At 55.1% G+C, this 14,705-nt stretch overlaps 2 protein-coding genes across 4 annotated transcripts in view; one reads left to right on the forward strand and one right to left on the reverse strand.

The window, feature by feature from the left end:
* Positions 1-19: 19 nt before the first annotated feature.
* MEST lies at positions 20-5,851 on the forward strand. 2 transcript variants are annotated; one of them, XM_039389388.1, is made up of 10 exons: positions 20-431; positions 782-859; positions 1,211-1,347; positions 2,242-2,300; positions 2,540-2,580; positions 2,763-2,833; positions 3,360-3,461; positions 4,485-4,561; positions 4,948-5,011; positions 5,470-5,851. In XM_039389388.1, exons 1-10 carry the CDS (start codon positions 315-317, stop codon positions 5,585-5,587), a joined length of 864 nt encoding a protein of 287 aa, XP_039245322.1. In that variant the 5' UTR covers positions 20-314; the 3' UTR covers positions 5,588-5,851. The 2 variants fall into 2 exon arrangements, with proteins under 2 accessions (XP_039245322.1, XP_039245323.1); XM_039389389.1 differs by having other exon boundaries at positions 1,241-1,347.
* A 632-nt stretch (positions 5,852-6,483) lies between these two features.
* The window catches only part of COPG2 (COPI coat complex subunit gamma 2), a 35,791-nt gene continuing 27,569 nt past the window's right edge, over positions 6,484-14,705 (reverse strand). For both annotated transcript variants that reach the window (XM_039389387.1, XM_027729371.2), the window contains 9 exons: positions 12,468-12,571; positions 11,843-11,968; positions 11,267-11,329; positions 10,295-10,434; positions 9,998-10,169; positions 9,135-9,232; positions 8,030-8,168; positions 7,827-7,925; positions 6,484-6,701 (listed from right to left, as the gene is read on the reverse strand). In XM_039389387.1, the coding sequence (XP_039245321.1) occupies positions 6,571-6,701; positions 7,827-7,925; positions 8,030-8,168; positions 9,135-9,232; positions 9,998-10,169; positions 10,295-10,434; positions 11,267-11,329; positions 11,843-11,968; positions 12,468-12,571 (1,072 nt within the window). In that variant the 3' untranslated portion in view covers positions 6,484-6,570. The remainder of the gene's footprint in view (positions 6,702-7,826; positions 7,926-8,029; positions 8,169-9,134; positions 9,233-9,997; positions 10,170-10,294; positions 10,435-11,266; positions 11,330-11,842; positions 11,969-12,467; positions 12,572-14,705) is intronic.

The raw sequence follows: 14,705 nt of genomic DNA on the forward strand, positions 1-14,705 counted from the left end.
CCCAAACCTTGGGGAATGTCTATTCCTGTCCCTCGGGGGTGTTGGGAAGGATCCCAAGAGCCTCCGATGGATCCCAGCACGGAGGAGATCCCGGGAACCCTTTTTTCCCAGAGCAGCAGTTGCTCACCGAGGCAGCTCCAAATAATTCGGGATGAATAAATCCCTGGATTCCACCACGCGGCTGCTTCGGGTTTCCCACTGGGAAGTCGTGGTGGGAAGGAATCAACCCCATCCCTGGTTTTGGGGAGCGGGGGGAGAGGCACCTCCGTGCCGTTGAGCGGGACCCAAAGCCCGCCCTGGAAGGTAGGAATTCCATGGGAATTCCGTGGGAAAAGCTGATTCCCTCCGCAGACTCGGGCGGCGCCGTCGGAAGCTCCGACGTCGTGATCCTGCTGCACGGATTCCCGACTTCCAGCTACGACTGGAGCAAGGTGAGGGCAGCCGGGGGCACATCCCAGGGGGGTGAGTCAGCCCCGCTCCAGAGGAGAATTCCCGATTCCTTCCGGAGGCCCCACTCCGGGATACCCGCCCTGTTCTTCCTCTCCCAACAACCCCGCATGGGATCCAAGCTCTCCTCACATTCCCACGCTCCATCCCAAAGCTGGGAAAGACCCACAGCTATTTACTGGAGGGGTTTGGGATTTTTGGGGATGGTCCAGCTGTTTATTGGGAAATTCGGAGCTCCTGCTGTTTTCCCGGAGCTGGAAGATGCTGCCAGGGTGGAGCAATCCCTGGCTGCTCCTTCCGGATGCTTTTTTAATGGATTTCTCCCTCTTCCCAGATCTGGGAAGGGCTGACCCAGCGCTTCCACCGGGTGATCGCCCTGGATTTCCTGGGATTTGGCTTCAGCGACAAGCCCGTGAGTATCTCAGGGAGGAGGATTTTCCTGGATGCTTTCCAGCTCCAGATCCAGGCACTTTGGAGCTCAGTTTTCCCTCCCATTTACACCTGGAAAAGGGATGAGACGTAGGATAACAGGGATCAGTGGGAGGGACGAGGGAGGTTTGTGGTGGGGCCTCACTTGGGTTTGATGATCCCAAAGAATTCCTGGATCCCTTTGGAGCACGGACAGTGTGGACACCACCGGTGATCCAGGACATTCCGTTGCTCAACCCAGGGTCACAAACTCCTGCTTTCCATCCCATTTGGGGGTTTCTCCCAGGATTTGTGGGCTCAGGCTCTCACCGGGGCCCCTCTCCCGCTTTTCCAGAGGCCCCACCGCTATTCCATCTTCGAGCAGGCCAACGTCGTGGAAGGGCTCGCGCGGCACCTCGGCCTCCAGCGCCACCGGATCAACCTCCTGGCCCACGACTACGGGGACACGGTGGCCCAGGAGCTGCTCCACAGGTCATTCCAACCCCTGGCACCCCATGGACACCATTCCAACCCTTGACGCGCCACGGAGACCATTCCAACCCCTGGCACCCCTTCTTGTCCCTGTGGACACCATTCCAACCCTTGACACGCCATGGAGAACCATTCCAACCCCTGGCACTCCTTGTTGTCCCCATGGAGACAATTCCAACCCCTGGCACTCCTTGTTGTCCCCATGGACACCATTCCAACCCCTGGCACTCCTTGTTGTCCCCATGGACACAATTCCAACCCCTGACACCCCTTATTGTCCCCATGGAGACAATTCCAACCCCTGGCACTCCTTGTTATCCTCATGGAGACAATTCCAACCCCTGGCACTCCTTGTTGTCCCCATGGACACAATTCCAACCCCTGGCACTCCCTGTTGTCCCCATGGAGACAATTCCAACCCCTGGCACCCCTTGTTGTTCCCACGGACACCATTCCAACCCCTGGCACCCCATGGAGACAATTCCAACCCCTGGCATCCCTTGTCCCCATGGAGGTGATTCCAACCCCTGGCACTCCTTGTTGTTCCCATGGAGACAATTCCAACCCCTGGCACTCCTTGTTGTCCCCATGGACACCATTCCAACCCTTCCAACCCCTGCACCCTTTGTTGTTCCCATGGAGACAATTCCAACCCCTGTCACCTCTTGTTGTCCCCATGGAGATGATTCCCAGCAATCAGTGGGATCCCCCTTTTCCTCGTCCCTCCCAAGGCTGAGAGCTCTCAGGGTGTGTCATTCCCGAGGGTCCCACCCATCCAAATCCCAGCAGGGATCCAGGGATGACCCGGCAGTGTCCGTGCGACCTCCTGGGCGGTCATTCCTTGGATCCTGGAGAGGTCTGGATGTGTTCCACCTTCTCCTCTGGTGTCCCCAGGTACGAGCACAATAAAACCGGGAGCATCCTGATCAACAGCCTCTGCTTATCCAACGGAGGTGAGGATCTCCTGGAAAGGCGGGATGGGGATCCATGGGATTGGGATCCATGGCATAGGGTGGCCTTCCCACCTCCCTCGCCTGAATCCCAAGGGAAGCGCAATTAAGGTGCCGTGATTAGGAGTCCAATCCTGGCTCCCTGTCCCACATTCCATGGCCCCACGAGGACGGGGAGGGACCGGGAAGTGGGGAGCAAAGCACTTATGGATTTACAGCTCTGTTTTCCCGCCTCCTTCCAGGGATTTTTCAGGAAACATACCACCCCAGGTTCATCCAGAAGGTGAGCTGCTCCCCTCTCTGTCCGGCCTGACTCCCAGTATCCCAAATAAACACCCCTTGGAGCGCCGGTGTCCCACCAGGAGACCTTGTGGGCATCTCCGGGGTTAGGGAGTTGTGGGAAAAGCTCTCCAGGGAGACAGGATTGATCCGTGTGTCCCATCTCCTGTTTTCCCATCTCCCCAGCTCCTCCAGGATGGTGGTTTGCTGTCCCCCCTCCTCCTGCGCCTGATGAACTTCTTCTTCTTCTCCAGAGGGTGAGCTGGGAACAGTCCACAGGGATGGGAGCCAAGCAGGGAAGCGGGAATTCGAAGGGATTCCTGGCTGGGAGGGTGGGGAGGGGCTGGAATGGATTTCCCAGAGAAGCTGTGGCTGCCCCTGGATCCCTGGAAGTCTCCGAGGCCGGGTTGGAGCAGCCTGGGATAGTGGAAGGTGTCCCTGCCCGTGGAACTGGATGATCCTTAAGGTCTTTTCCAAGCCAAACCATTCCATGATTCCATGAATTAGCAGGTGTTGGGGCAGGTGAGGGCATGCCCTGGCACCATCCCAGGAGAGATTTTCTTCTGGATTTGAACCTTGACCTTCCAGGCCATTCCCCCTCCAGGCTGAGCTAATAATAAACCACCACATGGCTTTTTCCCTGCTTTCCTTCTCTCCCACAAGAACTGGAATTCCACATTCCAGAGGCAACAAAACCCCACCCAAGCCCTGCCTTTGGTGCACAGTCAGATTTAGGGATTTTTCCCCCAAAAAAGCCCTCTCCAAACTCCCTTTTTTTCCCAGGCTTGGAGCAGTTTTTGGGCCCCACACACAACCCTCCCAGGCGGAATTCTGGGATATGTGGACGGCGGTGCGGAATAATGACGGGAATCTCGTCATGGACAGGTAGGTCACCACGAATTCCTGCAGGGGATTAGTTGGGACACCTGCTCCGAGATTCCCAGAGCTCATCCAGGCTCTCCAGAGCCTCCAGCTGCTTCTGTTGGAGCCTGGGATCATCTTCATCCCCAAAAAAAGAGCTGGGGTGTGATGTGGGAGCAGGAGTTCCCACTGGGATGATGCAGGGCAGGGAAATAAAGTTTGGAATTGGATCTGAGCCTGCAGTGATCCCATGTGGGAATTTTTTCATCTTTGGAAGTCAAGGGCTTGGATTTGGGGGGGGGTGTTCGAGGACTGGAGATAAATCTGTGGCAGGTGAACGGATCCCTTGGAATTGTCCCAGGAGAGCTTTGCCTCTGGATTTGAATGACCTTGATCTTCTTGGCCATTCCCAGAAGTTCCAGTGCCAAATCTCCAGTTTGGGAGTTTGGGAAGGACCCGTTTGCTCCAATTTGGAAGTTTAGGAAGGTCCTGTTTGCTCCAGTTTGGAGAGTTTGGGAAGGACCCGCTTGCTCCAGTTTGGGAGTTTTGGAAGGTCCTGTTTGCTCCAGTTTGGGAGTTTTGGAAGGACCTGTTTCCTCCAGTTTGGGGAGTTTGGGAAGGTCCTGTTTGCTCCAGTTTGGGAGTTTTGGAAGGTCCTGTTTCCTCCAGTTTGGGGGTTTTGGAAGGTCCTGTTTGCTCCAGTTTGGGAAGGACCCGTTTGCTCTAGTTTGGGAGTTTGGGAAGGTCCTGTTTGCTCCAGTTTGGGAAGGTCCTGTTTGCTCCAGTTTGGGAAGGTCCTGTTTGCTCCAGTTTGGGCTTTCAGGAGGATTTCTTGGCTGTGAGTCCAGCATCCCTGTTCAGTGTGTCCTTCTCTCCTTTTCTCCCCCTGGAAAAACCAAGTCACTAAACTCCGGGATGCTGTTGTGGTGCTGCTGTCCCAGGGAGATCCATGGGAGATGCAGATCCCCCCTCACCATCTGTGGCCCCGGGAGCAAATCCCAGGCTGTGCCACCCCTGGAATGTCCGTAACCAGGGATTTCTCCTCAGTGTTTTGCAGTACATCAACGAGAGGAAGCAGCACAGTGACCGCTGGGTCAGGGCTCTGGTGTCCACCTCTGTCCCACGTGAGTAGGAATCCCTGGAATCCCTTCCTTTCCTGCTTGGGATCGGTGGGAACTGTCCCCTTCCGCTCCTTGCCGGAGCTTCCCGTCATCCCGGTGATGATGATGGAGCTCCAATCCAGGGGGAACATCCCAAACTTCCAGCTCAAGGCTCAGCCACACCTTGGCAAGGGAAGTTCATCCCACTGAGCACAGCAACATTCCCTGAGCGGCTCATTCCAGGTGCTGCTCCAGGGAAGTTCCAACCAGGACCCGGAGGCTGTTGGAGCCCCTGGATTGCTCAGGGCTCCATTGGAAGCTTCCCAAGCTCCACGTGAGGGGGGAATTTGGCCCTTGGCTAAATTTAGGGATGTCCTTGGGCGTAAATTCCTCGTTCTTCTCTCTCCCAGTGCATCTCATCTATGGCCCCCTGGACCCTGTGAATCCACACCCGGAATTTCTCCAGCTTTACAGGTAAGATCCCACCCACCACTGAGTGGGAATGTGCCCCTGGGGCCTCATTCCAAGGGATATTTTGGCTGCCTTTCCCTGCAATCCCGTTCTCACAGAGGCTGTTCTTAATTCCCACCTGGAACCAAGCGACTCCAAGTCAGAGCCTTGTGCAGTTTGGGAACTGTTTCCCTTTTTTAGGCACCAAAAAAATTAAAAATCACCATTTTCAGTCAAACCAGTGACAAATTTTAAAACCACAGAGGGAAGATTTAATCCCCGAGGGAATTTTCTCCTCCAAACTAACCTGGAGGAAATCCAGCACTCGGAAGACTGGCCAACTGGGGCTTTTTTTGATCCCAAATCCATGTTTTGTGTGGAATCCCAGCCCTGCCCTCCTCACTGGTGGCACCGGGCTGAGCCTGCTGCTGGTCCTGTGCTTAAGCTTAAGCTTAACTAACCTTGCTCCACTCTTCCCACAGGAAGCTGCTTCCCATGTCCACAGTGTCCGTGCTGGATGACCACATCAGCCACTATCCCCAGCTGGAGGATCCCACGGGATTCCTGAACTCGTACCTCAACTTCATCAACTCCTTCTGAGCTGCTGCCGCTCCAGTTCTCGCCCTCTGCTTCCCAGTCAGGCTTTGGGGGGCAGGAAAAAAACCTTGGCTTTACCTCCCAGAGCCAACACTTTGAACTCAGGGCTGCACTCGGGCAGTTAAATCCTTTGGAACACCGGGAAAACATCAGGCAGGTGTGGGAAAAGCAAAGAGTTCTGGGATGCCAACAGCTCTCCCACCCTCCGGACCGGCCTAACCCTGGATTTAGAGGTGAACTCGGCATTAAATCAGTGTTTCTTCCTTCCTTCCTCACCCTGGCTTGGTAAAGAAACACCAGTTCAGCAGCAGAGAGGTCCCTCCGTCCCCTCCCCTTCCCAGTTTTTGCTATGGGATGTTTCCCATTCCAGCCCAGTACAGGCTGCACCGGTGTTGGGAATTACCTGACATAAATCTGCCTCAGGAGATGAAGTTCCATCTCTTTTGCACATGGATTTTCCCGCCAGGAAGAACCACAAAGACACCGTCAACCTGCAGGTTTCCCTGTGGTTTTTTTTACCAGCCTATGTTGGGAATTTAATTTGGGAATAAGGGGCTTTTTTTGTTGAACAAAACGGGCCGGGTTTGTTTTTTTTTTTTCTTTTCCTGCGCTGAAAACCAGGCAGAACCAGAACAAGAAATCTCTATTTTATTAACAGTGATTCGTAGGAACCCCGCCGCTCGAACCAGGGGTTATTTTCTGGTAATAAAAACCGATTTTGGACAAAAAAAAAAAAAAAAAAGGCAAACAAAAAAAAAAAAAAAAAGCCTGACTCCCGTTTACCTCACCCACCTGCACACGCCCCCTTTTCTCTTCCCATAAATTAAGTGGGAATGTGTGAGTGGCACGGAGGGAAGGGGACGTGGGAACGGCCAAGCCACCGAGAATGGGACCTCGTAGAAAACATTTTCCCAGATTTTTGAGGAATAAAACCCACATGCAAAAGGACAGAGAGGCCTCTCCAGGGGCCAGGTCCCGGCTCGGCCTCAGCCCACGGCCGCCAGGATGACGTCGACGGCCGCCTCGTCCTTGCTCCTCACCGTCACCTGCATGGTCACCCCGTCCCCCAGCGCCAGCCTGGCCCTCACCAGCACGTCACAGCCGCCCCTGTACACACCTGGGGGCAAAGACAGGCAGGGCTCAGCTTAGGAGAGGCTCTGAGCCAGGCCTAACCCAGCAGCCGACAGCGAGGCAGAGGAGTCACTGCCCCGACGGGTCGCTCCGACCCCGCGGAGCTCCAGGGTGGGGGGAGAGGGGATGGGAAGCTGGGAAAGGCCCTGGGGGGGCTGGTGACAGTGGCCTGGGTGTGCCCAGTGGGGCAGGAGGCCACTGGCACCTGGATTGTGTTGGGAATAGTGTGGCCAGCAAGGCTAGGGAAGGGATTGTGCCCCGGTGCTGGGACCTGGTCCCTCGGTTCAGGAAGGACATGGAGGGGCTGGAGCGTGGGCAGGGAAGGGAAGGGAGCTGGGAAGGGGCTGGAGAACTCCTGGGGGAGCTGGAGGGGCTCATCCTGGAGCAAAGGAGGCTCAGGGGGGACCTTCTGGCTCTGCAAGTCCCTGCCAGGAGGGGGGAGCCGGGGGGGGTCGGGCTCTGCTGCCAGGGAAGAAGGGACAGGAGGAGAGGGAACGGCCTCAGGCTGGGCCAGGGGAGGGTCAGGTTGGATATTAGGGAAAATTTCCTCATGGAAGGGGTGGTCAGGCCTTGGAACAGGGTGGAGTCCCCACCCCTGGAGGGATTTCAAATCCCTGTGGATGTGGCACTTGGGGACATGGTCAATGGTGGGCTTGGCACTGCTGGGGCTGGTTGGACTCCACGATCTCAGAGGGCTTTTCCAACCCAAATGATTCCCTGATTCCAGAAGAAGCTGTGGGTGCTGCAGGGCAGTCCAGGAAGTGTCTTTAGTGACAGGACCTTGGGAAGGAGATGATCCTGGAACTGCCCTTCTGAGATAACCCCGGGCAGGGAATTTATTTGGGTGTCTGCTCTGGAAGTTCTCAGTCCAGAGGATTCCACAGGCAGAATTCCTCCATTCCCAGAGACACAGAGCTCAGCCTGAGCACATCCAAGACAGCAGGATCCAACTTACTGCTTCACTGCAGCCTTTCACAGGGAAAAAAACCCCTCTTTTCTACAGAGCAAAAGCTCCCAAAACAAGAGCAGAACCTCCCAAATAATTTCCCTTCCTTTAGCAGAAATCTGTGGGGACGTGGAAACGTGGGATCCAGCAGCAGGGAACACTCACCAGCCAAGTAGAGCGTGTGGGAATTCTTGTTCTCCGGCACTTTATCCGACCTCTCACAGGGCTGCATTCCCAGGAACTTCACGATGTTGTTGACAGCTTCTGCATTCAGGGATGAAAAAAGGAAATTACCTCCAGGTTAATTCCCTAAAAATATATATCCCAGCCTGGCAGATTTACCACCAACAAATGAGGGGCTGTCTCACCATCGAGGGTTTTGATGGAACTGAGGGCAAAGGTCTCTTCCTTCTCAAAGTCATCTCCCACTTCTTCCCAGGCCGCTGCAAAGTTGGGCTTTAAAACCTTCTGGATGTGGTCGGACACGGTCACTTCCAAGTCTTCCAGCTGAGGGGAAAAGGGAGGGAGATTTTCAGGGCAGTGGCAGGAAAGGAGCCTCGCCCTGGGGAGGGAAAGATCCAGCGGCGTTTTGCCAGGACAGCTCTGCCGTGCCTGGCTTGAATTTTTGGGAGAAGCACGTGACAACGGCTCCTAAAAATGGGGAAAACCTGGGTTTATTCTGGTCATTTGTAAACATGAAAAACATCCACACAGAAGGGACTAAAAGAGAAGAGAAAATCAGGTCATTACTCGGTGGCTTAAAGCCCTTTATAGCCCTCACTGGGCATCCACCAGGAGAGATTTCCTCAGGATCCATGGAATCACACTGGGCTGGGTTGGAAGGGAACTGAAGGATCATCCAGTTCCATCCAGGGACACCTCCCACTATCCCAGGTTGATCCAACCTGGCCTTAGACACTTCCAGGGATCCAGGGGCAGCCACAGCTTCTCTGGGAACTCTATTCCAGCCCCTCCCCACCCTCCCAGCCAGCAATTCCTTCCCAATATCCCATCTCTCCCTGCCCTCTGGCAGTGGGAAGCCATTCCCTGTGTCCTGTCCCTCCATCCCTTGTCCCCAGTCCCTCTCCAGCTCTCCTGGAGCCCCTTTAGGCCCTGCAAGGGGCTCCAAGGTTTTCCTGGATCCTTCTCTTCTCCCAACACTTCCTAACACCTGACTTATATTTCCATGATAAACAGAAGTGCAAAAGCCTGGGGTGGAAAGACTGACTGTGAAAACAAACAGTGGAAATCATTCCTTCCTTTTTTTCCCTGCCTGCCCCCACCAATCCTGTCTCCACAGGGCAGAAGTCAATTTTTGGGGAAGGCTCCAAAACGACAAGTTGGGGAGTATTTTGGCGCTCCAGGCAGGAACATCCTTCCCTCCGAGCGACTCCAAGGTCCGAAAGGAAACCATCCCATGTGTATTCCCAACTAATGGCAAGGGGAAAAGAAGGAAGCAGAGCCTGGACTCACCACGTACTCATCCTCGTAGCCATCCTCCTCTGGCACCCCCGTGTTGGGGTCGCAGTCCCGCACCGTGAACTTCATGGTGCAGCTGAAGGTGCAGGACACTGGGAAGCAGAGAGAGAAATCTGGGATAATCAGTGCCAGAGCCCTCCCTTCCCAAAAAAAACCCCAGAGACTGGAATGAGTATCCATCAGAAATATGCTGATTTTAAGGGGAAGGCCAAAGGGCTGTGGGATAACAAGCACCCTGATTCCCAGTGGGATCCAGGAGGGATTCCACCAGGATTTCAGCCAAGTGGAGCGCGATGCAGAGTTCAGGGAATTCTGATTAGTCCTAATCTTGCCTGCTATTAAAGCAACAACCACTGCACTGACGAGCTGAGTCATGTTAAACCCACTGCAGATCCAGTGGTGAGGGATAAAAGAGAGAAAGGGAAGTCTCGTGGCCAGGAAAATCCCATTCCTACATTTCACAGTTGATTCTAATTCACTAAAGAGAGGAATAATTCCACTGGCCAGTTATATAGAGTCCTAGACTACTAATACTTTTATGATTTGCATTATTTTTTAGTGTTTGTATTTTCCTTTGACTGGTTCTGATCTTTACCATCCCCAAATGTTCATGTGCTCCTCGCCTTGATTCCAGGTACTCAATTCCAGTTTCCACCACCTGCACCCTCTCAAATCTCCTTTAAATCCCAGTTTTAACCACCCAACACCACTCAATGTTTAAAATCCTTTGCACACACACTTGGGTTCTACCCAAAACCCTGTGAGAATCCCGGGATGCCAAACCCCAAACGCTTGGGTGTTCTCCAAACCTTTCCTTTGAGGGATTTTGTGCACAGATGATCCCTCCCAAGGGGTACCTGCAGTGGGGTCGTCCTGGGGGATCCTGACCAGGGTGTAGCACATCCCAGGCTGGTTGTAGGCCAGGCTGGGAGCTGGGATGCAGCAGAGCACGTCGTAGGCGTCCGACGGCTCCACCTGCACCGTGACCCTCTCCAGGAGCTGGTCGTTGAGCGTGTTGGTGCAGTCGAACTGCGGCAGAGCACAGGACAAAAACATTCCCCGTGGAGGGTTATTCCCTGAAAACGCTCCCCTGGCAGGCAGCAGCCACCCCCCAGCTCCCTCCCATCCCGGGAAAAGCCAGGGAGATCCCTCACCTGGAAGACGATGTGGTTCGGGAAGACGTGTTTGACGCAGCGCACGAAGTACTCGGTCTCTGCTTCCGTGAGCTGGACGGGCTCGGAGCACCAGAACAGAGGACCCAGGCTCTGGAATTCTGGGATGGCTGCCAGTTGTTCTGGGGAGGGAGGAGATGAAGGTTAAGGATGGGATTGTCCACTGCTCCCACCGGTGGGGATCATCCCAAGGCTTCACAGGATCAAGGAATGGTTTGGGTTGGAGGGGAACTGAAGGCAGGGACACCTCCCACTATCCCAGGTTGCTCCAGCCTGGCCTTGGACACTTCCAGGGATCCAGGGGCAGCCACAGCTTCTCTGGGAAATCCATTCCAGCCCCTCCCCACCCTCCCAGCCAGCAATTCCTTCCCAATATCCCATCTAACCCCGCCCTGTGGCATGGGAAGCCATTCCCTGTGTGCTGTCCCTCCAGGCCCTCCTCTGGGAGTGAGTGGGGTGGGAAGAGCTCCCTGAGGGCTCCTGGGGGTGGGAAGAGCTTCCTGAACCCTCCTGGGGGTGGGAACAGCTTCCTGAACTCTCCTGGGGTAGGAAGAGCCCCCCAAGGGCTCCTGGGGAAATGGAGAGAGGAGAGCAAGGGTTGTGTGAGCTGGAGGTTGGAAAAAGCTGGACCCTGGAATCACAGAGTGGTTTGGGTGGGAAGGGAAATGAAGGATCATCCAGTTCCATGGGCAGGGACACCTCCCACTAGCCCAGGTTGCTCCAACCTGACCTTGGACACTTCCAGGGATCCAGGGGCAGCCACAGCTTCTCTGGGAAATCCATCCCAGCCCCTCCCCACCCTCCCAGCCAGCAATTCCTTCCCAATATCCCACCTATCCCTGCCCTCTGGCACTGGGAAGCCATTCCCTGTGTCCTGTCTCTCCATGCCTTGTCCCCAGTCCCTCTCCAGCTCTCCTGTCGGAAAGTTCTGGAAACTCACTGCTCTTCTCCTACCTTGAAATATATCCTGGCGTGAAGGAGCCACTTTCTCGGGTTTGTTGGTCACCAGGGCAATCTCTGGGGAGAAAAAACAAAGGCTTTGTGCTCTCAACTACACCAAAACTCTGCCATATCTCCACCAAAAATTCCTTAACCTGTTGGATTCCCACATGTCCTGCTGCAAACCACTTCCAGCCCAGGTCCTCTCTCACACTGAAATATCCTTTTTTAATTTATTTTTGTGAGGAAATATTGGATTTTATGGAGAGAAATAACCCACATTTTAGCCCGGTAAAAAACCAGAAGGAGGAGGAAAAGGGGGGGGGGGGGGGAGAAGAAAAAAAAAAGCCACAAAGCTTTTCTTAAAACACTGTGCAAAGTCAGAATGCAAAAGGAGTTGTGCAAAAGGACATGGAAGAAAGCCAGGGAAGTGACTCAGCACTTCTGGAAGGGAGTTCTTCCAAAGGCTGTGAACTAATAAACCCTGCTTATGCACAGACTTGCCTCTGACAACGAGATCAGGAGAACAACAACGCCCTGAAGGCTCTGAGCTGGGCCTACACCCCGCCTAAGCCCAGCCTAAAGTGGTACCTGCTTTCTGCTCGAAGATCGGGGCCGTGGCCAGAGGGACTGTTTTCATGTCGAAGGGTTTGTCCGAGGGCTCCAGGGTGTATTGGTGCAGGGCCTTCTCCATCCCAGGGACGGACACTGTCAACCCTGCGAGGCAAAAAAAGCAGGAAAACTGGGTGTGAAGAGCAGGAACGGGCCCACAGGGGTGATAAAGGCTCTTTTCCCGGTGACAAACACACACAGAGCACTTGGAGACACCGGGCAGGATAAAACAACCTGCTCTGGAGGTGACACAAAGCTGGCAAGGGTAAACATTTGCCTCGAGCAAAGTCACGCGGAGAGGATCTCAAACGTGTCACTCTGCTCCCATGAACTTTCAGTTAGAGACAGTAAAGCAATTTCACAGCCAAGGCTGGCAGCAAGACGTGTTCTCCTTGTTTTGTCACGGAAAAAAGACGGAGCAAAGGTCAAGAAACCCGTCCCAGGTGAAGGCCCAGTCAGTGAGAAAAGCCCAGCTCAGACTCCGGCCCCCGTTTCCCAGCCAATCCACACCACACTTGGCTGACTCTGCCGATCTCAGCAAGGGCTAAAACCAGAATTAACCCGTGAAAGAAGAGCTCAGAAGTGTTTTGTCCCTCTCACTGACCGTTGAAGATGTAGGCGGCGTTCAGGGCCAGCTGCCTCTGCTGCAGCACGTTCAGGTAGAAGGTGGCTCTGTCCCGCACCTCGTCGTCGCTGTCCATCATGCACCTGGATTTGGGGGGACAGCAGGGCAAGGCTCAGCCCAGGAGAGCCCAGAGCTGAGCTTAAAGTGGCACTGGAAAGGCTGGACTTGATATTGGAACAACACTCAGAGCTCCCTCAGTGCGTTGGCGGCCAGTGGTGTCCCCAGGGATCAGTGCTGGGCCCAGTCCTGTTTAATGTCTTTATTGAGGATCTGGAGGAGGGGATGGAGGGAACCATCAGCACATTCCAGGTGCCCCCAAGCTGGGGGAGTGTTGATGTGCTGGAAGGCAGGAGGGCTCTGCAGAGGGCCCTGGCCAGGCTGGATCCAGGGGCTGATTGCAAGGGGCTGAGGTTCCCCAAGGCCAAGGGCCGGGTCCTGCCCTTTGGCCACAAGAAGCCCCTGCAGCTGCAGGCTGGGCCAGAGGGGCTGGAGAGCAGCCAGGCAGGAAGGGAGCTGGGAGTTGGGCTGGGCAGGGAGCTGAAGAGGAGCCCGAGTGTGGCCAGGGGGGCAAGAGGGCCAAGGGCTGCTGGGCTGGCTGAGGAAGAGTGTGGCAGCAGGAGCAGGGCAGGGCTTGTGCCCCTGGGCTGGGCGCTGGGGAGGCCACCCCTGGAGTGCTGTGTCCAGCTCTGGGCCCTGAGCTCAGGAAGGCCCTGGAGGGGCTGGAGCAGGGGCAGAGAAGAGCAGCGAGGCTGGGGAAGGGACTGGAGCCCAAGTGCTGGGAGGAGAGGCTGAGGGAGCTGGGGGGGCTCAGCCTGGAGAGGAGGAGGCTCAGGGGAGACCTCCTCACTCTCTGCAACTCCCTGCCAGGAGGGGGGAGCCGGGGGGGGTTGGGCTCTTTTCCCAGGCAACCATCAGCAAGACAAGAGGGCTCGGTCTTCAGCTGTGCCAGGGGAGGTTTAGGTTGGATATCAGGAAGAATTTCTTTGCAGAGAGGGTGCTCAGCCATTGGAATGGGCTGCCCAGGGAAGGGGGGGATTCTCCGTCCCTGGAGGTGTTTAAGGACAGACTGGATGTGGCATCAGTGCCATGGGCTGGGAACCACGGCGGGGTTGGATCAAGGGTTGGGCTGGATGAGCTCAGAGGTCCCTTCCAACCCAGCTGATTCTGGGATTTGCAAATGAAGCAAAAAATCTGAAAGGCAGGAGCTGAAGTTTAACTTGAGGCTTAAACCCAAGTGGAACATCGGGAAAACGAGATGAAATCATCTCCTAACAAGAGCCCTGAAATGGGAACACCCCAGAGCTGCTCAGGCAAACACTGAAGTTATTTATGAGTAAACTGGGAATAGATTTTCTTGCTTCAAAGGATGCCTAAAAAATAATAATGTTCACATGTAGGGAAGCTCTGCAGAGGGAGAGTGAGTTTTTATGTGGGCAGGGAGGGATAGGATAAAGGGGAACAGTTTTAAACTAAAAGGGATTTAGGTTGGATATTGGAAAGGAATTGCTGGGTGGGAGGGTGGGGAGGGGCTGGAATGGATTTCCCAGAGAAGCTGTGGCTGCCTCTGTATCCCTGGAAGTGTCCAAGGCCAGGCTAGAGCAACCTGGGAGAGTGGAAGCTGTCAGGGTTGGAACTGGGTGGTCTTTAAAGTCCCTTCCCACCCAAAACTGAGGATGAACAGAAGCTTTTGGGACTGGATCCCTCTGCTCTGGAGCCAGGCTGGGAGAGCTGAGGGGGTTCCCCTGGAGAAGAGAAGGCTCCAGGGAGAGCTGAGAGCCCCTGGCAGGGCCTAAAGGGGCTCCAGGAGAGCTGGAGAGGGACTGGGGACAAGGCCTGGAGGGACAGGACACAGGGAATGGCTTCCCACAGCCAGAGGACAGGGATGGATGGGATATTGGGAAGGAATTCCTGGCTGGGAGGGTGGGGAGGGGCTGGGATGGATTTCCCAGAGAAGCTGTGGCTGCCCCTGGATCCCTGGAAGTGTCCAAGGCCGGGCTGGAGTGACCTGGGATAGTGGGAGGTGTCCCTGGATGGGCTTTAAGGTCCCTTCCAATCAAACCATTCTGTGATTCCGTGATTTGTTACCCACCGAGGAATGTTCCAGACCAGCTCACTCCCACACTTCCCCGACCAATCCCATCTTTTCCCTGCCTGTTCCCAGCAGTTCCTGCTCCCTCCGGCCACGCGGGGAAGGCGCAAAACCGACACCTCCCAATT

Source organism: Pipra filicauda, unplaced genomic scaffold, assembly GCF_003945595.2.
Source record: "Pipra filicauda isolate LSUMZ 115617 unplaced genomic scaffold, ASM394559v2 scaffold722_size180822_pilon, whole genome shotgun sequence".
Classification (NCBI taxonomy): Eukaryota; Metazoa; Chordata; class Aves; order Passeriformes; family Pipridae; genus Pipra; species Pipra filicauda.

What these genes read in the sequence shown, in the direction of transcription:
- MEST (XM_039389388.1), top strand. Translation starts at nt 315, where the DNA reads ATGGGAATTCCGTGGGAAAAGCTGATTCCCTCCGCAGACTCGGGCGGC. An exon ending in CCAGCTACGACTGGAGCAAG is followed by an intron (nt 432 to 781) that starts GTGAGGGCAGCC and finishes CCCTCTTCCCAG; the next exon opens with ATCTGGGAAGGGCTGACCCA. An exon ending in GCCCAGGAGCTGCTCCACAG is followed by an intron (nt 1,348 to 2,241) that starts GTCATTCCAACC and finishes TGGTGTCCCCAG; the next exon opens with GTACGAGCACAATAAAACCG.